Source organism: Aythya ferina (genome assembly GCF_964211825.1).
Source record: "Aythya ferina genome assembly, chromosome: 4".
Classification (NCBI taxonomy): domain Eukaryota; kingdom Metazoa; phylum Chordata; class Aves; order Anseriformes; family Anatidae; genus Aythya; species Aythya ferina.
This window is the reverse complement of record NC_140300.1, coordinates 59490936-59515826: the sequence shown is the minus strand read 5'-3', so window position 1 is coordinate 59515826 and position 24891 is coordinate 59490936. Positions and strand designations below refer to the sequence as shown.

At 39.0% G+C, this 24891-nt stretch overlaps 1 protein-coding gene and 1 long non-coding RNA gene across 7 annotated transcripts in view; one reads left to right on the top strand and one right to left on the bottom strand.

The window, feature by feature from the left end:
* The window catches only part of MTMR7 (myotubularin related protein 7), a 49105-nt gene that overhangs the window by 10749 nt on the left and 13465 nt on the right, over nucleotides 1-24891 (bottom strand). For all 6 annotated transcript variants that reach the window (XM_084517485.1, XM_084517484.1, XM_084517488.1 and 3 more), the window contains 7 exons: nucleotides 21149-21271; nucleotides 20229-20391; nucleotides 16320-16477; nucleotides 14667-14795; nucleotides 11167-11301; nucleotides 7229-7361; nucleotides 2026-2135 (listed from right to left, as the gene is read on the bottom strand). In XM_084517485.1, coding sequence (XP_084373611.1) covers nucleotides 2026-2135; nucleotides 7229-7361; nucleotides 11167-11301; nucleotides 14667-14795; nucleotides 16320-16477; nucleotides 20229-20391; nucleotides 21149-21271 — 951 coding nt within the window. The remainder of the gene's footprint in view (nucleotides 1-2025; nucleotides 2136-7228; nucleotides 7362-11166; nucleotides 11302-14666; nucleotides 14796-16319; nucleotides 16478-20228; nucleotides 20392-21148; nucleotides 21272-24891) is intronic.
* Nucleotides 5605-24891, top strand: part of LOC311435931 — a 30292-nt gene continuing 11005 nt past the window's right edge. The window contains exons 1-2 of the long non-coding RNA XR_014692492.1: nucleotides 5605-6108; nucleotides 17654-17757. This is a non-coding gene — a long non-coding RNA (uncharacterized lncRNA). The remainder of the gene's footprint in view (nucleotides 6109-17653; nucleotides 17758-24891) is intronic.

Genomic DNA, 24891 nt, shown 5'->3' with positions numbered 1-24891 from the left:
AAGAGAGAACGAACCCTTTGACCTTATCCAGAAAGGAAGAGATCTGAATTTCAGCACCTGTTTTTTTGTAAACACCAGTGAGACACAAACATCGGATCTGGGGACTGGAAGGAGCATACTACAAAATCTCATTTGTAATTTGTGATAAACATCCCTCCCTGTCCTTTAGATGCACTAAGAGGATAGATACATTAAAAAGGGGTACTTAGCTATTATGGACCTTGCAGATAAATACATTTCCAAAATATACCAGCAAATTCACCTAGAAGACAGCTTCACCGATTCTCAGTTCCAAAAGTCTACTGTGTACAAGAGGATCCAGACCACACAGAGCAATTAAAATACACCAACTGGCCAGAGTGGAAGACTGTCTAAAGCCAGCTCAGCTACTGCTAATGCTCTCACTCACACACCAGCAACAGAACAGCCATATGCAAATATGGCTCTTAATTTCCCTTCCTGATGGCAATGTCAATAATGGTACTGCCTGCCTCCAGTGCCAGGCTAGCATGGCTATTATTACACCATACTGCATTAAAGACATAATTGTAAAGATTTCTGACAAAGCCTGTGGTAGTAGTGAACATCTATACCTAATAAGCAAGATTGTACAAATACTTTTAAAGTGAATAACTGAGGAGAGAAGATCCCATTTTAACCATAATCCAGGAGAAACACACAAAGAGGGGATTTGTACAATGCTCTCCGAAGTCTCGTGTTGCATTATTTTTGGAACTTGAGGGTTATTTTAAATTCTAAGGATTTTGGCCTTTGCCATTTCTAAAGAGAACTATGTTTAGAAAAGCAAGAAATAAAATAGGTTAGGAAAGATACTGCTTAGATAAATAAACATTTAGGTTAAATTTGGGCTTAAAAGGAAACAAGGAATAATAATAAATTATCTATGTTTATCTCAAGAGACAAGTAAATTCTACCAAAATAGAACCCATACGGGCAGAAGACCAAAAACTGAGAACTGGGAACTGTGCAAATAAGAACAGGTCAAAATGCAAGCCTGAGTAAGCACGAGGCTGGCAAGCATATGGACAAAGGATATACTTTTTGGCATTAAACATTAGCCACTGGGGAAAAATGGGCAAGAGCTAATGTAAATGACTTGATTTCTATAAGCTAAAGAAGCTAGTAGGGCTGGGAGAAATAACATGGGCATTTATCTTGCAGCTGGCATTCAGGTAAAAAGCTACAACTGCTGAGCAGGAAGAAGCAAAGCAAGAGAAACAGGCAGTTACTTAGGAGGCAGATCCATGAAGTTTATCCATATAGTCATATATAGCAGGTCTTGTAAATAAAATGGCCTGTAAAAAATTGTAATAGTAATCTTAAAAAGAAGAACTGAACCAGAAAGAGACAGAGCACAAGTAAGGGGGTGATAAAATTACTCTTAGTAGATGAGAAATGTCTGCACTACTTGAGGTGGGATTAGGAGAAATAATTTCTTACCAAAGCCAATGCTTTTTTTCCCTGAAGCAGTTATCAAGTACGTAAGAGTAGAACCTGCTAGGGAATTTGGTTGTCATAATAGACAGGCACTGGACTAGAAGGTTAATTTAGGTGTTTCCTTAATAACTCAGAGTATAGTGCTAACATTCCTATAGTACAACTACCATGTGAAGTAGTAGTCCTAGAACAGAAATTGTCAGCAAAGAAAATATCCTGGAAACAGGGGAGGAGGCAAGGTAAATAGGGAAAGGAGCAGCAATAACCACTGCTGGGGCAGTAAAGAAAGGGCATTGAAATACATGGCATAATGAGATACAGGAAAGTAGAGGCCGTAACACATTTGAGATCTTCAGTACAAATTAACACAAACTCTTTTTACCCTATTAGCAAAATGTTATGTCACAGCACCTAAAACCTTTCTCTCCTCATATGTGAGGCATCACAAGACACACTAGTTTCAGATACAACATCACTGAAGATAACAAAAATTACCCAAGTAACTTGTGTTACTTGGTCCTCACTTTCTGTATCTGATTAGTTCAAGTTTTATTTTACACACCTTACCTTTGCAATAAAAATGCCAGCATCCATAATGGCTTTGATATGCTTCAGCCAGCCCGAATTTTCAAGGCCCCACAGAAAGTCACTCATTGAAGGTGATTTCAGTTCACAAACTGCAAAATAAGCTACATCTTAAATGCATGGTAAATACAGGAAGCCTGATGCAATCAGTTTACCAAATACATCCTTCTGTGCAGCACAGATCTTCCCCAACTGTGTTGCGAGTGAAATTTTCAAACCCTTTAGAGAGGGGGGCTTCTATCTATTATTTCACACAGAATTTCTAGGTTGGAAGAGACCTCAAGATCATCGAGTCCAACCTCTGACCTAACGCTAGCAGTCCCCACTAAACCATATCCCTAAGCTCAACATCTAAATGTCTTTTGAAGACTTCCAGGGATGGTGACTCCACCACTTCCCTGGGCAGCCTGTTCCAATGCCTCACAACCCTTTCAGTGAAGAAGTTCTTCCTAACATCTAACCTAAAACTCCCCTGGCTCAACTTAAGCCCATTCCCCCTCGTCCTGTCACCAGGCACGTGGGAGAACAGACCAACCCCCACCTCGCTACAGCCTCCCTTGAGGTACCTATAGAGAGCGATAAGGTCGCCCCTGAGCCTCCTCTTCTCCAGGCTGAACAAACCCAGCTCCCTCAGCCGCTCCTCGTAGGACTTGTTCTCCAGGCCCCTATTGAGGTCTTGGAATCAGAAAATGGAAAATTTCTGCCTTTGGACAGGCAGAAAACCACTAAATGCCATAGCCTCCTATTCACAACCATATTTGCTGGTGAAGCTGGATTTGGTGAGCACTATAAGGGCAGCCCCACCAAATTTAGGTGTTAGCATCACCACACAGAATGGTGTTTTGGATAAAGCAATTCACTCAACAGTTCCCTGTCCCTGAATGAAACCTTATTAAAATTTCAGATGTAACCAAAAAACATCACCTGATAGCGAGGAAAAGTCATAGCTCCCCAAGGAAAACATTTTTGCTGAAAACTTTGCTATCTTAACACCATGTTTGAAGAGCAAAATCTCCCAGCTTTTACAACATTAAGTTTCTATCCTACTGTACCCAAATGCTTTTTTTTTTTTTTTCATTTAAGGAATATAGTGAAAACACTATGTTTTTCATTGAGTTCATGTATGACCTGTGAGTTAAAAATGTCTTGGTACGTCTTGTTTCCTCTGGACATCTTCTACAAGACTCAGCTCTTATTTTGAGCCATTATCACTGGTGGCAAAACTTCCATTTCTTTCAACATGATCAGAGTTTAATTTTACAAGCCAAGTTCAGACTTTATACCATGTCTGAGTGAATCTGACTGTCTTCACTCTTTTTAATTCAGAGGCAAAACAGCCTAATGTGTCCATATGAAATCCAGTAATTTTTGTACACAGGTGTCTTCCAGATGGTTATTTTAAAAGTCTTTTTGAAGGATATTTATAAAAATGCATAGATAGCAACACTGAAAGCAAACACCTTTTCACATGACTAATGCTCCTGTGCAGATGGAAGCATGACCAATTAGTAGCTGGATTCTGCCTGAGGCTGCTGGCTCTGTTTACAAAAGTCCAAGGTAAAACTGAAATAGTGCTTTGCTCATTCCCACCACCAAACTGGAATCAATATTTACCTACCACTTCACTGAGCAAAGTTCAGACTGTCCTAAATTAAAGGCACACACCATATATTTCAAATGATTTTGGCCACCAACCTGGACCTCAGTGCTGAGTTCAGTTATGAATTCAGCTATCCTGAGGGAAAAGGACATTTCTGTCTTGGCAGGGAAAAAAAAAAATTATGCCAGCACACACACACACACACACAAAAAATCTTGCTACCTTCTTTCCTTCAGGAGAAATAAAATAAATAAATAAATAAACTTGATACCAAAATCTGGGAGAAATAAGACCTCCTGCACATATGCCGTGGGAAAGAGAGCATAGGCTGGGCACAGGAAAATCAAGAGCCTGTGCCAGAGTTCATGGAAATCCAGCTGTGCTTCCTTCCCCTGGAGGGTAGGAAGAAATAGGGCACGTGGTGGAAACTGCCTCTTCCATCAGCACAAGTACCAGAAGGGGATGCAACTGATGCTCAGTTTTCCTCTTTCTGGCAAGGGAGAGGAAGGAGAAGGGCTGTGGGCCAATCCCTCAAGCTCTCCTTCTGGCTGATCTGTCACTGTAGTCCAAGGATCAGAGGGCTGCTCCGATCAACAACCAGTGCTCCTCATATGAGGGGAGGAGAAGCTCGTGTTTGCTGTTTAAATACAGACAGAGAGCATGTGGGGTCGCCATCTCAGTGCACAACAAACAGGGGTCAAGCTTTGGTTGTCTCCTGGAAGCCTAACAGGGCTCCCCCGCTTCGCAAATACCAAACAACAGGCTCAGCACCTGAATCTTTCCTGAGAAAACATCTTGTACCACATCTTCTTCCAATATTAAAAATTATTTCAGGGAAGTTGTGTCCAGGATCAAAATTGGCACACGTTTCTTCGTATACATCTCTCTTAAAAAATAACAATAATAAAATTCAATATTATACAAAATGGTATGAGGCAGCAGAGGCAATGATAAAACTTGTTGGTTGGTTTGTTTTTCTGGAAGGAAATTTCAGCACCTCAAAGTACATTTTTCTTCCAGAGTAAAGTGGAATCTCAACTTCTTTTGCATATTCTTAAAAAAAAAAAATCTCATTATCCTACAAATTTAGTATTTACATTATTAAAAATCTATCTTAATTTTTAATACAAATTTATAATGCTCTTACATTATGCTAAAACAAATATACAAGAGTACATACACATTAAAGTTAATTAAATAAAACTGTTAGAATTAAAGTTATTAACATTTCAAAGGTTGTTTTTTTTTTTTTTTACTAATCAAATTCTTGGCAATAAATATAAACTAATTGCTTCGGCTTTTTTCTAAATTCAGTTGAAATCAACATATTCCTAATATGAGTGCATTTTTAGTTCAGATTTCTGCAGTGTTTGAAATTATTTAAAATTATATGTTGACAACAAACCACAGTCTTTCATGTGAACTTCACTTCTGCTTAATTCCAGTAAATGGAATAAAATAACCTTTGCTGCACTCCTGCACCAAATCAGACTTATCTCATAACATACCACGGTCAGTAGGCACATTTGGGGATGTGGCAGTGTAATGTGATATTTACATTAGAGATTTATCCTGCTATATTCAAATACTTGATGAAAATGTAAAGCCAGATCAAGTGGATATTGTCGTTGTCTTTGGCAGACTTTTTGATTCTGGTTCCCAGTAATAACATTTTAAAGGACACAAGAAAAATAAGATGAAGGGACACTTCTACAAATGGAAAAAGAGAAAAACTGTACGGCTTTTTACATGAAAAAAGCCCTCGTGCATCTCAAGCCTTAAATTCAATGAGAGCCTCAAGTATCTGAAACTTCACTTCTTTATTTTTTCATCTTATCTGTTAGGTCTCTAAATGCGATTTCAACACAGAAAATATAAAAATCTATGAAAAAAAAAAAAAAGAGAGAGACATATTTGGCATATGGCTCATTTAAGAACACATGCTAAAAAGTTATGCCCCCAAGCAGCATGAAGTGTTAAATGTCTCAGAAATTACCTTGTTACCTATCAGTTTGTGCCATGGGCCCAGCTCATGAACTTCTGGCTCTAAAATAATACACAACACTACCCCGTGCAGCCAGGCTGGTTGTTTACTACTTTAACCTTGCTCGGCTCAAGCTGAACAAACAAAGGGAAAGGTTTGTTCACGAGGCCTCTGTTCCAGCCAAACAAGGCTTTGTCATTCACTAAAACCCCTTCTAGTCTCCCTTCTGAGACCCTTAGGCAAGGGACTAAGCAAGAATACACCACGGAGGGAGTGATGTACTAAAAATAAAACAAGTTGCCTAGCAGTTATTGATTTAACCTAAGATCCTGCATAGGGCTGAGCACACGTGCATCTGTAGTGGGCAGAGCAAGGACTACAGAGCCTTCCTCCTTCATTTGGACAAGGTTACTGACCAGGGATCACAGAAGACTACGCAGACTACCTTGGAATCACGTGTGGCCGAAGAGGACATGGTAAGGTACGTTCCTGTGGTACCAGAAGGCATATTTCAGCCTGGAAAAGAGAAGGCCCCGAGGACACCTCTTTGTGGCCTTTCAGTACTTAAACGAGTCTTATGAAAAGGATGGAGATGGACTCTTTACTTGGGTAGATAATGATAGGACAAGGGGGAATGGTCTTAAACTAAATGAGGATAGATTTAGATTAGACGTTAGGAAGTAATTCTTCACTTTAAGAGTAGTGAGGCACTGGAACAGGTTGCCTCAAGAAGCTGTGGATGCCCCATACTCAGAGGGGATCCCCCGATTCAAGACCAAGGCCTGTTCAGGACCAAACTGATTCAGGTGGGGAAAGAATTTAGAAGCCTTTTGTTGATGATATACATGACATAAATACTGAGACTGCGTGGGATGGAGTGAGCACTTACTATTTGCCTGTTAAAAATCAACAAAACAACTGTGGGTCAAGGATGGCTTTTTATCCTTACCCTTTTCCCAGAAGGCCTCTAAACTGTAGTGTATTCCAAATGCTAAAGCTATAAACCAGTACAATGTGCTGGTTTATACACTGCTAGGTATTTATAAAGTGATTATTACTAATTTACAGGGGATTATGAAGGTGTTAAACGGTTACAGCCACTGACTGGGAGTTTCACAAACAGAACTGGTGTGATGTGCCCCATACAGGCCATGAACAAATTTCTGTTAAAATTCTGAAGTCCCAAATACATGAGTTCCTTACTGACCAAATACAAAACTCAAGCCATATGTTTTCTGAGATTTCTTTTTTTAATCTTCAAGTCTTTCCCACTATCATCTTAGTCAGATATAAGCATCTGTTTACTTTCTACCATCAAATTTTAAACCACAAGGAAAGAGTAGTAGCAGTAAGGTGTATTGAAGTCAAATGAGGTTTGTCATTAAAGTAAACAATACGTGGATTTCACTCGTGGAACAAGATTTTCACACAATTAGGAAAACATCCCTAACTGCAGTGATGATCCACGGTACAAGCCCATTAGACAGCAAGCAACTACATGCTGTACACCAGACAAAATTTTATTTTGGTACTGATTTCAAAGAAGTCGTTCTGATTTGTGTCAAAGCTTTTCCTTGGCTTTCAATAAAGAAGAGTAATACCTTCAAGCATTTTCTGCAGACTATTTCTCATGACGTGGATGTTCTCAATGCCTATGAATTGAAACTTGATGTTGGAGTAGTTGTCTTCGTTCTCATATCCCTTCCCTGCTGCTCGGTTTGCCATTGCATTGAGCTGAAAAAAAATAAATAGGAAAACTGGATGAAAACAAGTAACACAGATTCTTTTCAAAACAAAGGCCATGGTCTACTGCAATAAATCAGAGTGATTTAAGTCAGGCATAAATTGGAAGCCTTCACCATTGTGTCAACACAACTAGTTTGGCAATGGGAATCCATTTACAGTATATTGCAGTCTGCTGGGTCACTAAAGCTCCAATCTCTATTTCACACACATTGAGTATTAATCAAACACACAGAATACCCCACAACTTATGTAGGGCTCTTCTGCAAGAGCACAAAGGTTTAATTTTGCTTTTAAAAGGCCGTTTTGATTTTATTTGTGGTCAGTGTTATGTTTACTAGCAGAATACACCCAGAAGGTGGCAGTGTCTTATCTGCCATAACACTGTTCCATGGCATATGGAACATACATTTCCCAGAAATACATTTTATTGCTCAAATCACCCAAAAGTTCATACAGCTTAGTTCTCTTAAGCTTGAAATAGTGAAGAGTCAGAGTAGCTTTCCCAAGTTTAGAGTGTCTTGGCTCCAGTTGTATAAGACCACAAAATATCTGAATTGACAAAATTACCACAAACATCTTCATCTACAATGCAGCACTACCAAATATTTTGCTGTGTTTCAGAAGAAAAAAGAAAAAATACATTGAAATGGAAGCTGGAGTTTTGTCTTTGAATCTGCTGCTTGCTTGCTAGCCTGGGAAAGTCACTACATGCTTCTTTAGTTCAGTTCTCCCATGTGTAAAATTAAGTGTTTTGGTTTTTCTTTAATGTTTATTTCCCCCTTTTTGAGATTCTTGGGGGGGAAAGAAAGCTATCTGCCAAGCCCCTTGTGCCAAATTCAGATCTCCACACACAAAATATAGAGCTGATTGAAATTAAGCCCTTTTACTTTATTAACCTGTATAATTTTTTTTTTAATATTTATTATTTACAATACTTTTTTCACATCTTACTCCAAATAGTCAACATTATAGGAATTCCATGCCTCTAAGCACAACTAACAAGTTCTGCTCAGGACAGATCTCTGATTTAAAGTAACAATGCACATTGCACATCCATACTGAAGGACACTAACAAAGCTTTTTGAGACACCTTGTGAGGTACCTGTTGACAAAAAAAAAAAAAAAAGAAAAAAAAAAAGAGAGAGGAAGAGAGAGAGAGAGAGAGGTCTTCATTGCAAAGAGACATTATGTTCTGAAAAAAATCAAAGTGAAGTATCTCAAGTATTGTCTAGGAGACAAAGGACTAGGTAGGGAACTCCTCCACTTTATTTCCAAATGTTGCAGGAAGCATTGTTGATTTGCTGCTTCTCTGGTTGCTTTTGAAGTTCACAATAGTATACTTCAGTACTCAGCTAATGGTGTCATGGGGAGAATGTGTCTCTTCCTGATCTCCACCCCAAACACACATACTCCCGCTATTCAATTTTAATTTGGAATTGAATGCAGGCCATTAAGGAGGATTGTCTACTGCCAGCTTATCTCCAACTAAGATGAACAGGTCTAGCTTTATGTCCTAAGTCAAAACTGGTTCACATGCCCCATATCTGACCTCTTAACTTCCAAAGTGCTAAAAAATAAACCCTTTTTATGAATATTAACTTAATTTTATATGCATAAGTAATCAGGTGAGAGTGATTTTCAACTGTTTTATTCTAATTCAGAAAGGTGAAGACAGGGTTTTTCTCCCATCTTCACATTTTCTAACACATCCATTCCCTTGAGTAGAACTTAGCAATAGGAATGCATAGTTGCATTTGTGGAGGACCATTAGGAAATGAAATATTGCAGGACTTCCATGATAAAACAGAAGAAACTATCCTCTAAAACAGGAAAATAGACAAAAAAAAAAAAAAAAAAAGGAAAGAAGAAAAAAGAAGAAATAGTCTAACAATGAGCAGTCTGCTGATCTTTGACAGTCAAGGAACAATAAAAAAAATTACTGCCTGTGAACAGCGTGTCCTCTAAGGACAGAGCCCTCAGTGTGACTTGCTAGAAAGATTTAAATCATCTGTCAACTCCTAATCTTTCTCTTTTGAAGTAGACCTCAGTGTTCTTGTATCAGCAACATGAAGCTGTCCCTCCTGACAACAGCATATATCTTCAGAAAAAAGATCTGTATGTATGTCTGAATCACCAGAAAGCCCAGAAGCCCTGAATGAAACATACCTTGCCCTTAACTAACCTAATCCTCAGCACTGCAAACGTTATAAACTGTCTCTGTATCAGAGCAATTTCATCACAGAAATCCTTCATTAAAATAAATAAATAAATAAATCAGAGACAGCTCTCTTTAAAAGTAAATAAATATAAGGTTAAATTTGCAAGGCTTTCTGACACTCATTTATTTTAAATATTATCAGTTGCCAAATTTTGCAGCTGCCACAATATTTACTAACAACTTTTCCACATCACCTACCCAAATTCCATCTGTTGCTCCTAAAGCAGTTGTTAATTTCTAAATTGTGCCTGCCCCAGTTTAATCTCAGCAAACAGGAGGATAAAACCTTTAAAGGGAACAGACCTCACTTGCCAGTTTTCCTGGATCCGTCTTTTGTGTGGAAGGTATCAAAGACCTTACTTTTTAAAAAGAGTAGTAGAACTAATATGTTTCACTCATAGATTTATATTAACATCTTCTGTAAACATACAGAGGAAGGAGAAAATGAAGAAAGGCAGTAGCCAAAGTAAAAGCTCTGTGCTTGGTCACCCTGGCCTATTTAAATGAAGTGGAAACAAAGCTTTCCTCCACAGCCAAATCTTTTGTTTTGAACATTAGTAATCACAACGAAGGACAGCGTACAAGAAGCACCTGGGAATGCTGGGTTCAAGGATCTGTCAATATTCATTATCTTCACAAGGAACTAGTCCTGGTAAGAAAAGAGGCAGGTAGCTCTTTAGCTTAGCAGAGCAATGGAGGACCTTGCACCAGACTTGATAATTTACCTGTGTGTTTGTTCAGGTCTCCCAGAGAAGTGCCAGGAGCAGCTTGCACCGGGATCTACCACTGCCTACACGCTCCAGGGTTATATATGCATGAGGAGCTGCAGAGCTGTAACAAGGCTGCATTTGGCACCTGGGTTCACAGAAGCTTTGATAAAGCAGCCCAGTGCAGACAGAGATGAGTGGGAATCTAGGTATCTGAATTTCTTTCCATCAGAACTCTTTTTCCAGAGACGTTCAGTGAAAACCAAAGTGTCTTGACCTGCTGACTGGCTCTTGAAGAAGTCAGCACTGCTGGAAATACAGAGGTTTTTGTAATTTCCAGCCAATTTTGCTCTCTTTACTTAAAGTTGTGGCTTTTTTCACTGCTCACAGGAGGTGTCTCACCAAAGTCATTTACTGGAAAAATTTGCAGGATTAGAGCTTATTCCCCCACTTATAGGAGTAATCTTGCATGGTAAGTTTTATTATAAGCAGGTAGAGGTTTGCAAGACTACGAATAACTGTAAATACAATTTTATAACAGGAATTATTTTTCACTAGCCTCATCAGTATTACTGTTAGCTCCTGCATGTGATGAAACTAGCCTTTTATCGCATTACAGTTACTATTTCAAGTTATTATTTTTCTGTATCTTAACATGTTGTTAAGAACAAAAAAGAGAAAGACTCAATGTAAAGAATAAAACTCTCAAAGTGAGGAAAACATGGGCAAGATTCCTAGTTAAGATATTCCTGATAAATCCTGATTTACCTGTGGATTTACACAGGTGCAACAGAGAGCAGATGTACAGCCAGTCATTTATTCAGCCCAGATTCAGTCTTTTTACAGGCAAGAAAGGCAATATACTTACTTTGGGTCGAGTGTCAACAACATATAGGAAATCACTTCCTGGGTTTGCTTTTCGGATGGCCTGGAGCATCTGTTCATCCTCAAGACATCGAGCACTAAAGCCAGATAAAGGCTGGCTGCTCCTACATATGGAGGCCTGCGGGAAAAGAAGAAGAAATAAATTAGTGTACTTATTAAGCAGAAATGATTTAGGATCCAGAAGCATTTACAAAAGCAGCTTATTAGATGTTCACCATAGGCGTACAGTTGCATGGAAATGGTAAAATGAATTGCATGTTACTAAATGAGTTATTTTTAGAAAGACAAGGGAATATTATCGCAATAATACCCCAATGCCCAGGTCTAATCTTGAATCCAACTTTTAGAGCTATTTTAAATATAGACTTTTCCCTCGTGGAGAGTATCTCCTGAAAGGTGGTCTCTAGAGAACAATGCACTGCAATCACAAGAGCACTGATGTAGCATAAGGAATGGATCCCTCTGCACGGTCACTCACTCTCCCGTTATGATACCACAGTTACACCCAACTTACACCAATACACACTTTACTAAACAGCCTTAGACATCGTGAGTCCAGGAAGCAAAAATGCATACTGTGCAGCCAGATCAGTGATGCTGCTGTATTTTTAGCACTGCCTCTGGAGAAAGACCTCACAACATGGGAAGTGGGTCAGGCAGCCTGGCTCCTGGAGCACATTTATTAGCCAGAGCTGTTGAAGAAGGCAAAGGAGTTTCTCCCTAAACTCATTAGGAACAGGCTGCTCAATGAAACTGGGAAAGAAGGAACTGGATGTGGAACAGGGAGGTTTTATTTCCCAGTCACTGCTAGGCAGGGAGCAGCTAGGTTTGTAGGAGGCACAGGGCTAATGCATGCACTTTCTAAGCACTGAATGTAAGCATGAAGAGAATCTGTACTCTGAAGGTCATGACCCACACAGACTGCCCTACAGATTATTTATTACTGTGAGAGGGAACATGCTTGTTTTCAGCCAAGTCTTTGAACTATCAGGGGTTAGTAAAATGGGTATCTTTAATACATAAATCCTGAATCGTGTGAGAGCCTGTTCAGACACTAAATGTTATTTGCAACCAGATTATTAGTCATTTAATTTTGCCTGCTGATCAGTGAACTTCCCAGTGATTTAATATACGCTAACACCTCTTTTTCATGAAGCAAAAGATACTCATGAATATGTTCACAACCTATTATTTTAATAGAAGGAAGACATTTCGCTCTCAACCATGGTGTACCATACTTGAGGTAGATATGGACATCAAGACTAAGGCTAAAGTTAGGGTTGTGGATTAAGGTTCAGATTGAGGAGTGGAGGGGCTGGAGCTCATTACGTTATAGCACTCTGGGGGCTCAAGGGCTAAGATACGTGCTGCCACCAGAAGGAAAGAGCAGCTTGTCTGTCAAGTTAAGATTGAGGTTAAGATCATTTTTAGCCTCAGCTTATGAAACAGCTGCACTGACAGCAATGCAAAACTAGAAAGATAAATTGACCTAGATACCCATTAGGTGTCAAGCAGGAATCACTATACGCTATCTCCATGAACAGCTTGCCTCCAGCTGACTCAGGCCAAATGCTTATGACGAGCCCATATGTCTGTAACATTTCTTGGGATGTGGGGAGGGCAAGAGATCAGGTCACTTTGTATCGCACAGGCTGAACAAATAGTTCCAGGGTTTGATCTTAGCGTAGCCACAATGATCCTGTGAGACGCAGAGTAGTGTCGCAACATCATTTGAACTTGGGCGTACCGAATTACTACGGGACAGTAGTGGTTATGAAAGACTGAATGAGTGGCAGCCACCCCCCTGCCAGCAGCAGACCTCTTCCCAGCCTGCTGTTACTCTAGTTGTTCAATGCCTACCTTCACCAATCTTACCCCACTTCTTTTCCTAGCCCTTTGAACCTTACAGGATCCAGGAGGGAACACAGTACTTCAGACGCTGGTGGTCTGAAAGTGAACCTTAGCCTTAATCTGAACACCAGCTGAAATGGGGAAAACATCTAGGTAGAAACTGGGGAATACACCCAAACTGGACAACTATATTGCAATCCAACTGACCCCCAAGACCTGTTCTTTTTCTGAGATTTGAAAGTGTCCAAGTGTTTTGAATCCTAAATGCCTGTATTTGGACTTAGTTGATTATGTAAAGTGATTCATTTTGAAAAATTTGGCCTTCATTAAATATTAAATACAATACACAATTTATACATAGACTGCATTTACTATTTAAAACCTTTATTTCCTCCTGTTTTGCAGTCAAACCCATAGATCTTTACTGAAGCAGAATTCTGCTGAAATAAGGGGATAAAGAACAAGTCAAAAATAATGTCTCATTCCCTTCTGAAGCTTAAACCTAGGATAAGGATCACAGCAAGGAGAGGATTTCTGTGGAGACTGTAGTTTATCATTCCTGCTTATCAGGAATTTGCCTATGGAAATAGTTCCCATCCTGTGTGGGAGACTCTAAAAATGCACTGTAATCCCACACTAGCTCTGTCCTTGGGAAGTTCTGGCCATCTCCCAGAACTACCAAGGAAGACCTCTTGATGCAGTTGCCAGTCTGGGACTGAAACATAAGGAGCTATTAGACACACAGATCTTCTGTGAGTACCAGGGGGACACCATTCTCCTGGCTGGTAATGACAGGTGAGCTAAGCCAGTTCCTAGAGGTCCAGGACACAAATGCAAAAACACTGAGTCTATGGGATCCTTCAGTCCACCCATCTCCTTTACTTCAGCTGCCAAAACCAGGAGTGCCAATAGCCTTGGTGCAAGTTTTTTTCCAAATAGTTAGACAAGTGGGGCAGCTCCTTACTCAGCCCTGAGAGCATCTAGCACAAGGATTAGGTGGCACTCTTCTACCAAAGACAAGGACAAGGAAAGCCTCTTCAACAAAGCCACAACACATCATACACACATAACGTGCGCTCAGCCAGAATTTGGTAGCTCTTTCAGCCATCCTCACTAGGTCAAGTCGCAGATTTTTTCTTGAGAGGCTACTCCCAATTTTCCAATGGTTTCAAGTATAGTTTTTCTCCTCCTCATCTTGCTCTCAGGCCGTGGCTACCACGTCCTAAATTCTTCTGTTCTCCTCCAGTCATCTCCCCAATTACCTGCTACTGGCCTTTGCTCTTCTGCCACCCATGTTTCAGGCTGCATCTCATCAGTTCTCCCCAGGCCCCTCTGACTTCTTGTACCTTGTCCTGATTCCTTCTCATACAGGGATTGCAATAATTTTTTTTGATGTTAGCTTGATGATGAGTTTAAATAAATGCATTAAATGCCTGTGAGTGATCTAACCATAATTTCAGTATGTGCCTGCTGACAGTAAGTAAAAACCACACTAACCAGACTACACCAGCAATCTTTTAATTGCAATCTTAAACAAACAAACACTGATTCTTCTTGTAGACGTTTACTAGAAGAATTACAAAGTCAAGGACAAAATAAGTAAACACATCAAAGCTACAAATTCACACTTACATTGTTATCCTTGCAGTAGTAGGAAAGAGCTGGGAAACGCCTTCGGCTCCGGAATTTAGAGCTCCCCACTATGATGTGCGCAGTTGCAGATTTTGGTACGTACACTTCTGTAGGATAGGAGTCACAGACCTGCAAAAGGAAACTGCTCGTTTGGTCTACAGAATACAACAAATATTAGCCAGCTCTACTGCAAAAACAAAATAGCAAGGAGCCCTGTTCTCAAGCAATACAGAGGCATAGTACAGCTGTTGTACACATCACCTACATTTCTCAAAACAGTCTTCTAAAATTGGGATGTGTTAATTCTGTCTTGCAGACAACAAAGCCAGAGTAGAAAATTAAAAGGACTGTATTTCCAAGTGTTAATTTATGCCATGTTGAGAACATATATTCAAATCAGAAAAGAACCAGCATTATGCACAGCATGATTGTGTTTACAACTGCTGCTTCCTCCAGAGCAGAAGTTGGAAGTAAGGATGGGAATGGCTGAAGTTCCCAAACATTTCTCTGTTATAATGGGGGCTGTAGAGCCAAATTTTCTGGTAAATCTGGGGAAAATAACAAAAAAACATAAGGACTTGGCAAAAAGGAATTCATCTGTATGAAACAAGGATATTAAAAGGCTAGCAGCCCTGCCAATGTCTTCCTTCTCAAAGGAACACAATGACCAGGCAACAAACAAACAAAAAACTAGAGGTTCTTCTGGAGACAAATAGGAAGAGAAATGGGATCCCTGCTTAACTTTCTTTTCCTGATATCATGTGCGGCATTCTGGCTGGGGCCAAAAGGATGTTTACTATTTCCCTGTGACTTGCTGAGATGAATAAAGAAGTTAGGATGCCCAACAAGAATTCAGTTTCTGAGACTGCTAGAGACAAGTAATGAAAGGGAACGAAAAGGAAGGGCTTGTGGTTAAAGATGCTGTGGTGAATCGGGCTTTATGCATGATCCCATTTTTCCTATGCTTTATCTTAAGAGAGGTCAAACATTTTTTTCCGCTTGCTTTACCAAAAAGAAAACAAACCCTGACAGCACACTCAGTCTTCTCTGAGAACTTCACAGGCCTTCCTTAACATGGATAAGATCCAGCAACAAAGCCAATGGAGGGCATGGACAAATTTCTTTCAGATCATATTTTGGTTGTTATTTCTCACAATTAATTAACATTCTGGGGACTTCAGTTGTGCAAGACTGAATTAGGCAGGACAGTACATGGCTAGGAAGAGAGATAACCTCTCAGACAACTGTAGAAAACTCTAATAGTCAATCATAGAGGCTTCAAAAGGACTGTGAGAACAGCCAGTGAGGAAAAACTGTTGCTAAATTTGCTGTTACTAGTATTTTTTTCTTAAAATGTCTGTGTAGCAATTTTATGTAACAGTACATGTCAGGAAAATTCTCATTTAGACACTTAACATTAGGTATGATTTACTTAATTTTAGGTATGATTTACCAGCAGCCAAGCACTAAGGTTTAAAACTTATTCTTGCCAGATTTCTGCTCTTCAGCTTCCAATATATTAAATGAAGACATATCCTTTATCCTGCTATCTATTTTCCTTTCTATGCACTGTGGGCACTATGGTAGTCCACAGTTGGACTGCTGGTCCATGCACTGCATGGACTCCATGACATAAAAATCACAACAACTCACGCCATAGTCTCTGTTAACATCACTGATCTGCCAGTAATCATTCGGAATACCCATCCGGTTATACTCTTCATTGAGGTCCACAAGCTTCCAGCCTTGTTCTCGTTCTTCTTTATCTAATTTTGGATTGAATGAGAAACAATACAGCTCTTCGTATTTCACTGAAACAAACAAACAAACAGAACAGTAAGACATCTACTTTCTGATCCTGAAGTCACTCTTCAAAAACAAAACTTGGCACTGTCTTTTTTTGTAGTTTCTCTTTTAAAAATAGCATAAATTGCTACTCCAAATCCTACAGCCTGGCTTATAACTATTGTCAAGCATACTGTGATATCTTTGTTATTCACATAAGATATAATATATGTGCCTTATTAGCCATTATTATGCTAATTATTATTATTATTAGCCTTATTATGTGCCATTTGAAATATGCTGTTCTAAATAATTAAAATTAAAGGAATTAATCTTAATTTAAATTAAGATTAAAATTCTCCCCCAGCACACACACACACACAAAAAAAAAAAAAAAAAAAAAAAAAAAAAGAAATTATATGCTTTTATCTGATGAAAATTGAAGTTAGTGACAGAATCGGTATTAGGCCTGCAAAACAATTTGCAAGTCAGAGGTAGCTTATAGATCCCTTTATTAACATAACATTTGTTTTGTGCAAAATAGCATGTGTTGCATCAATCACTTCATCATGACCATAAACTCATTTTAGCAGCTACGCCACTAGTCACCCTCAGTCAAGTATCATATAATAAACTTTGCTTGTACTGGAGTTTTATTTATTTATTAGGAATGTCTGTATTACCTGTATTTATACTACAGAGTGTCTTAATTGTGGTAGGTTATGATAGTCAGACACCATTGGTATTGAATGCTACTTGTAATTGATACAAAAAACTATTCCACATATAGCTTGAAACAAAAGTTCTTAATGCTGAAGATAGTGTTATCTCGTGAGGGCATGTTTTATCCTGTTGATTGAAGTTCCTTAAAACTTTCTGACGAATAGGTTTTTAACTTTGAAATTGAAATATGTAAATTACAAGTTGAATCCTCTCTGCTGTCATAGTTCCCCATGGATACGGGTCTTTTATGGTATAATTTCAACAAGATCAGTAAATTTTACTACCGCACTTTCTTTTCTAATAATATCTGCATATAATAATATACTAAGCAGTCTTAGCATGCCACAGTAAGAAACTCATGGATATAAAAATAATAATATCAACAACAACAACAACTACACAATTAATAATGATAAGGCTTCCACTATTTTATTTTTTTTTCCAATAGGTAGTCTTTATTTTTATTTTAATTTTCACAGAATCACAGAATGGCCAAGGTTGGAAGGGACCTCTGAAGATCATCCAGTGCAACCCCCCTGCTGAGCAGGATCACCTAGAGCACATTGCACAGGATGGCATCCAGGTGGGTTTTGAATATCTCCAGAGGAGGAGACTGTATAACCTCTCCAGGCAATTATGTCTTTCAGAAGTGTAATTTAAGTTATATTTTGCACTTTTTAATTAATTGGATTGTATGTACACACATGAAAAATAAGAACAAACATAAAGAAAGAAAACTTCATGTTAATTCTGTCAGGAAAGTACTGAAAGACAACAAGGTCATGAGAGAAGAGAAAGGAGAAAGAAAATAACGATTTGTGGTCTATTTCTCATCTGCTAACAAAGCTTCATCATTATCCGTAAATCCAATCTGAGCGCATTTCAATAAAGTGCTTTAAGTAGCAATCTAAGCTCTTGCTTTTACTGTTCAATTGTCGGAAACATCTGGAAATTCTTCCCAAGTGGACCTGCTTTCAGGCATAGCGGGAAGCCTTTAAAAATCCACCTGTTACAAAATATCCAGGTTATTTATGACTGAAGTCTCACTCCACATTACAACTACTACAACATGATGGTATCTATAGGTGGTGACAAAATTGCTCAAGTAATAATCAGTCTTAAAGCTCATTAATAATCAGTCTTAAAGCTCATTTATCAATTCTTCTCCAGCACTTCCAGAACCTTCCACAATCTTCCACACTTCTTTGGTCATAAATGTCTGCAATCCTGTAATAACTGTTACAGTCTGCTTGTTTCACAAGATGTCTTAACTAAGCAAAAAAGGATGGATTCAGCTGACTGCATGATATTGAGATGCTATTACCTGCTGGAAAGAATTAAATCAAACACAAATTTCTCCTTCTCAGACAACATGGAAGAGATTAAGTCAGTACACGAGAAGGCTTCACTCAGGTTCGGCTGTGCTGGAATCAATGCAAAGATCAGGCAGAGAAGGGAAAACAGCACTTAAACAAGTCCATTTTTCTCCTCATGGAGTAAAGCGTACTTTATGATGCTGGGTAACTGTGTAACCTAAAGAAGTGAAGCTTCTTGCCCTGACAAAAAGGACAGAGCAGAGTACCATCAGGATACATTTGGGTCAACTTTCGGTTAGAGCCTTCTAAATTTTAAGTAAGCAAGATTTTATCCTGCCTAACTTGAAGATTTTATCTGCCTAACTTGAAGATTGGATACTTTGCTGGAGAAAGAAAGCCACTGTGCAGCTGAACTCTGCCAAAAGCAAATTCTGCTGTGCTATTACTGCGCTTTCTTTGTTCAAATGTCTTTGCCCACTGTGGTCTGGCACTGAGCATGTGTCCATGCTCCTCAGCCACTCTTCTCTCGGGCAGTCTGTATGTCCGTACCAAAGTGTCCATCCTGGTGCACAGCAATAGGCACACATTCTCCTGGCTCCAAGGAGATAGTGTTACAGAACTGCTTTCCTTCCAGCACGCATGAGCACATACTTGTGGTGAAGGCCCGTGGAATTAATCCAGATCTACATCAGCAGAAGCACAGGCTAAATGTTTGTCTCATTGTTTCAGAATTTCTCCAGTTGCTTTCATCTTGCATCACCTAGCATATCAAGTTACATCTGCTGCACTTGCATATTACTACTACTACTACTACCCTAATTATAGAAGGCACTTTACAAAGATCAGTTACTGTGCTGGCTGACTGTGCAATTTTTCCTCTCTACACACTAGATAAAACTGGTGTTGTCCTAGCAAGATATAAATTAAAGCCCACGCTGTCACTTTTGTACAGACTGTGGCAAACATTTCTTTGCTTACTGTTAAAATAATACTACAAGACAGAGGTGGATGTTGTCTTTATGCAGTTATCATTTTAAACAAACAATCCAGAGGCCTTGTGAGTTGGCTCCTGACATGGGGGATCAGATGCTTTACTCCATTGCAACATTTGGATTTTCACTGTAAAAAGGAAAGGCTTCAAAAGGACCTTGTTTGGGTTTAATAAATTCAAAAATGGCACATTCGTCTTTCATCATTATAATCTAGACAATAATAAGCCAAAACACAAGCACTCCAGTGGCATAAATTAACTACTTGCTGCAGCACATTTCTTTGGTTTTAAAAAAATTATGCACAGCACAGAAAAATCAGATCTTGATGTGGTCACTAGATTTATCATAACTTTTTCATCAACACAGGAATGTGAAAGTTCCCTGAATTTAGAGAGTTGTCAGTGTTTTCCTAAATTCACATTTACACAAGGCATCCCGTAAGCAACAGTGACATGTAAAATAGCATTTTAATATATTTTATGGTCAGCAATCCCCTAGAGTATCATTTTAAGTTCATGTCAAACTTTTTGGAATGAACTACTTGTTATAACGTGTTCTTCATTACTCTAAAAGTGATTACTTCAATAGCTTGTGTGCTCAGAGACCTTTTTTTCATTGTAATGCATCCCCAATGAAGTCTTTTCTCTTAAACTGCAAAGGAGAAAGATGCACAGCTACACTTCTCCCATTACATTCTCTCTCTTCAGGAGAGTGATTGACTTTAGTGCCGTGTTCCCTCCCCATACCTGGCCGTGCCAGACGTATTAGGGAGATGTAAACATCGTGGCAGTCTCGTTCCTGAGGGATGATCAGCTGGATGACCTGGAAGTTCTTGCAGCGGATCAGCAGTGGGCAACCTGTGGCAGTTGTGGCCTGCTTCTCAATGGAGGAAATCTGGCTGTGGAGAACCTGTGAGGGAATTGAAAATTGTTATGCCACATGATGTAAATCTTCAGGAAGAAAAATTGTTTCTTATAATGATCTGCCAGGACAGACACAACAGCTTCCACTAGTGTTTCAGAAAACCACCCCACACCTCCTCTTGTAGTTTTGTTCCTACCTCCAGCATCAGGCTCAAGCAGTGCCAGATACATACCCTACAGACAAAGGCTTATAGGGTCTTTCAGTTGGTCAGACATTAGCCTGGTCATGCTATCCAAAGCTTTCTGGTTTTGTTTGTTTTGTAGTATAAGCTACTGATTGCCAGAAAAAGAGCTCTTATAGTTATCTGTGCAATGAAAAGATGAACCAGCATCAGTTGTATAAAACTCTTCCAGAGTCCCTAGGCTAAAAAATTGGGCATCCTAACTAACAAAATGGAAGTACAGGCAGTCAGGTAGACAGGCAAGAGCTGACTGCGCCTGGGTAGTAACTCACATTCAAAACAGATGTACTTTACAAAGGTGGTTCCTCTGTGAAATATATCCAGTAGTTGTACAGTGAAGGCCCTTGCATTCCTCTGGATTACAATATCCAGAAGCCACTGAAAGTGCTCACGAATTATCAAGCTGTAAAGGCCTTCAATTGGAATTTCACATGCTCTGAAGTTATAAAAGCAGCCATATAACCTGATTTATCACATTTAATCTACTTTGCAATATATTTTCAAACTACCATCAATGAATTGCCATGCACTTACAGCTAACTGAAAAATAAAAATTCATACCCAGGTTTCTTTGCGAGTATCAGAAGCATTCTCCACAAATATGACATGGGTAGCTGTTAAATACAAGGTTCCCAGTGCAGCTTTTCTTGAGGATACACGATCAAGTAACCGAACATTTTCCACCTAAACAAAGAAATGACAGAGAAAAAGAAAATGAAAAAACGAAACCAAAAACCTAGGCTATGGCATAGCCTTTCACAGTGAGATCTCAAAATTCACATTTTGTCCATTATGAACACAGGTTTTTCATTCTAAGATTAGACATTTACCACCTACACAGCACATATATATGTGAGGCTGATCTACCTGCACAAGCAATAGAACACAGGATAGCTTCATAGCACAATTTAGGTTGGAAGAGACCCCAGGAGGTCTCCAGCCCGACCTCCTGCTCCAAGCACAGCCAGCTCTGAGGTTAGATCAGGTTACCCAGGGTTTCTCCCAGTCAGATCTTGAAAATCTCCAAGGATGGAGCCTATCCAACTGTTCTGGGCGACCTGCTCCATTGCTAAACTGTCCTCACAGTGAAAATGACAGAAAAACATGCTGCAGGACAGAGTAGTATCAAAAGAACCACTGAATCCCTTAGTGACAAGCGTAGTTGTTACTTTTTAGGTTTAGGTATTGGGTTTGTGCCTATAGGCTTTTCTGAGGAAATTATTTTTACACTGATTCTCAAAAATGGAAAAGCTAAAGCTAATACAAATACATACCCTTCCCTTGAGCCCACTCTGTGGCCCCCACTGATCTCAGCTGGAGGGTTGCACACACCAGTGCACAAATGCGGACCCCAAATTTCTACTGCACTATACATACGCTGTATAGAAGATTAAGGAATAAACTGAAATTCTGGGAAAGTACAATAAGGGAAGCAAATTGAAACTGAGAGCCATAAGTAGATTTTTGTTTGTGTGGTTATAGGAGCAATCTATTCAATGTCCCCACTCCCAGAAAATTCCAGTGAATGTCCAAGTCATAAACCAAGTGGTGGTTTATAAGGAAATACAGAATGGTCAAAAAAATAAATCAAACACAGGAATATCTCAAAATTAACAGTCAAGCCTGAACCAAATAATGTTGGAAAGCTGCCTCACTATTGAAAAAATAAAAATAAACAAACTATCTCACACATAATATGGAAAAGCATAGCTAAGACCATCTGAACCAGAAATGCTGTGTGTGAGAGCATGAAAAGATGTTTTTCCCATAAGATCTTTCCAGAGCCATATGAAATGACTATCAGAAAAGTATTTATATGTGAGAAAATATGATTATATTATGTAGTCTAACTCCAGATCTAACTTAATGTTCATTTTTTTCCCCTCTTGTGGTACCTCTGTATCCAAACATCTGTTAGTAAAGAAATCCAAAGACAATTTCTCCCTTGAGCTCTTTCTTTTTATCTCACCTTACCAAAATCCTGTGATAGCAAGGCAGGGCCTGACATTCCTCAAGCCATTCCAGAATTATCAGCGATACAAAGAAAGCTAAATTAAAAATAAATATATATATAATTAAAAAAAAAAAAAAAAAAAAGAATAAGCAGGAGGTGATAGTACTAGAGTGTCTTTCTTCAACAAGTTCCACTCAGGCTTGCAGACAAGTCTCTGGTAATAGTTCAAAAAATGTCTAAGCTATGCTGCTATTAGTGGACGTATCTGGAAATTTTTGCCTTCAGTCACCTTCCAACTGGAATCAAAGACTTAACACCCACTGTGGGAGGACATAATCAATTTTTACAATGAAATAAAACTAATTTTGCACCATCTCATGAAACCAGAGCTGGTTTCAAAAATAAATAATGAAGCTCTGCAAAGTCATTCTGATTTCCAATAGCATAGAGATCCCAGATTACATTGACAGAAGCTTCCTACAATACTCTCAGAGACGGGATGTAGTGTTTCTTGACATGTATCATCTCAGTCTCTACGGACCTCCACTGAAATCACACAACAAGCAGAATGATGCCAGCACCCAGAACTGGATGTTTGCAGTGTGTAATCTAAACACATTGCACTAATTTAAGAATAGGAACAGAGAGGTCCTTAAAACCAAAACAAGCCAGTTTGGTAGCAAAATGCTTAAAAATCAAACAATTAGCAAAAAAGCAAAAACCAAGTCTTCTCCCTCAAGGCCAGTTATAATCTGCTTTAAATAAAAATAAAACAGCTAGAAAGCATGAATAAAATCTTTTCCCAGGACCATCTACTTCAGAGGTCACACATTGGGGTGAGGAGGAATGAAAGAAACACAGTGTTAACCCAAAACATTCACTAATAAGCCAAAGAGGAGATATAAAAGAGCCCAGATGGTACAAAAAAAAAATTTAAGCAGTGCTCCAAACCTAAAAAGAACCCACGAATAACAACAAAAATGAGGTTCATCTAGACAAAACAGGAGTACCTACAGTGTAGTCTGGCCATGGAGGGCTCTGCTCTACAGGTTCTGGTCTTGTTCAAGGAAGTTATCATCCCCAAATACCACCCTACACACCGAGGTACTTCAGGATATGAAACACAAGCAATGCAGACTCAAACAGCAGGGCAGAGGCTGAAGGCTGAATTTTCAGGCCTCCTAATCATACCTTCATCCTACTCTTCAGTCAGAGACCCTCAACTGAATAGCAACCAGGACTCACTATAATTATTTTTTGAATACAAAGCTACAAATAGAATAAAGAGTAGGCATGAATAAAGAGAAATAGCTGCAATAGGAACTACACAGTAAGTCATATTTCATTAAAAAAAAATTACAACTTCATGGTTCATCCAGCCCTGCAGTTTATCTCTTAGAGTGGAAGAGTATGAGGCAAGCATGGACTGATGCTCCCTCAGGATGTTACTCCAACTTCTAGAAGCCAGCAGCTCTGGGGGTTTCTAAGCTGAGGTCATTGTTTCTAATAGCTCTAATTAGATTTACGTTCCATGAATTTTGTCATGTAACGTTTTGAATCCCTGTAAACTAATGACACCGGCAGCGCCCTGTGAGAGTGAACTTCACATTCTGCTATGCATTGTACAAACAAATATCCTTTCCTCTTGCTTGTTTTGACACTGCCACCAATGGCAGGTGCACTCTGGTGATTGAGTTCTTAAACAGTGAATGTTGTTCCTCGTTTACTTTGTCATACACACTGTTACAGATCCTTCCCTCCATTGTCTCATTCCCAGAAGAGCCCAACTTTATGTACTTGCTACCTGTACGGAAGCTATTCCTGACAAGCTCTTCCATACTTCTGATTTTGTGACAAAAATTCAATTTCTTAAGAGGCCAAAAGTGCAAACATAATTCAGGATATGAATGTATGGCAGATTTGTGGAGTGAAATAGTATGTTTGCTCTTTTGTTCTCTATTGATTTTTTTTTTTTTTTTAAGTTTTCAAACATTGCTTGCTTTTTTTTTTTTTTTTTGCTCCTTGATTAACACTATTTTTTTTTTTTAGAACTAGGTATTATAACTCCAAGTCAACCCTGCATACATAAGCTAAGACTCCCCCCACCCATTTGTATTATCCTACATTTATCAATGATTAATGTTGTCTATCAGTATCATGAGACATTGCTACAAGCCTCTATGGCAATCTTTCATTTCTCCTACACTAGGTAATTAAAGTACTGTCAGTGAAGGTTGCTGCCTCTGGCATCTCCCCCCTATATCCTTCAAAACAGCTGTCAGCTGAACATCAGAGGCTTTCATATATTACTTGAATCTCTAGAGAGCAATTGCCTCCATTGCAAAAACTG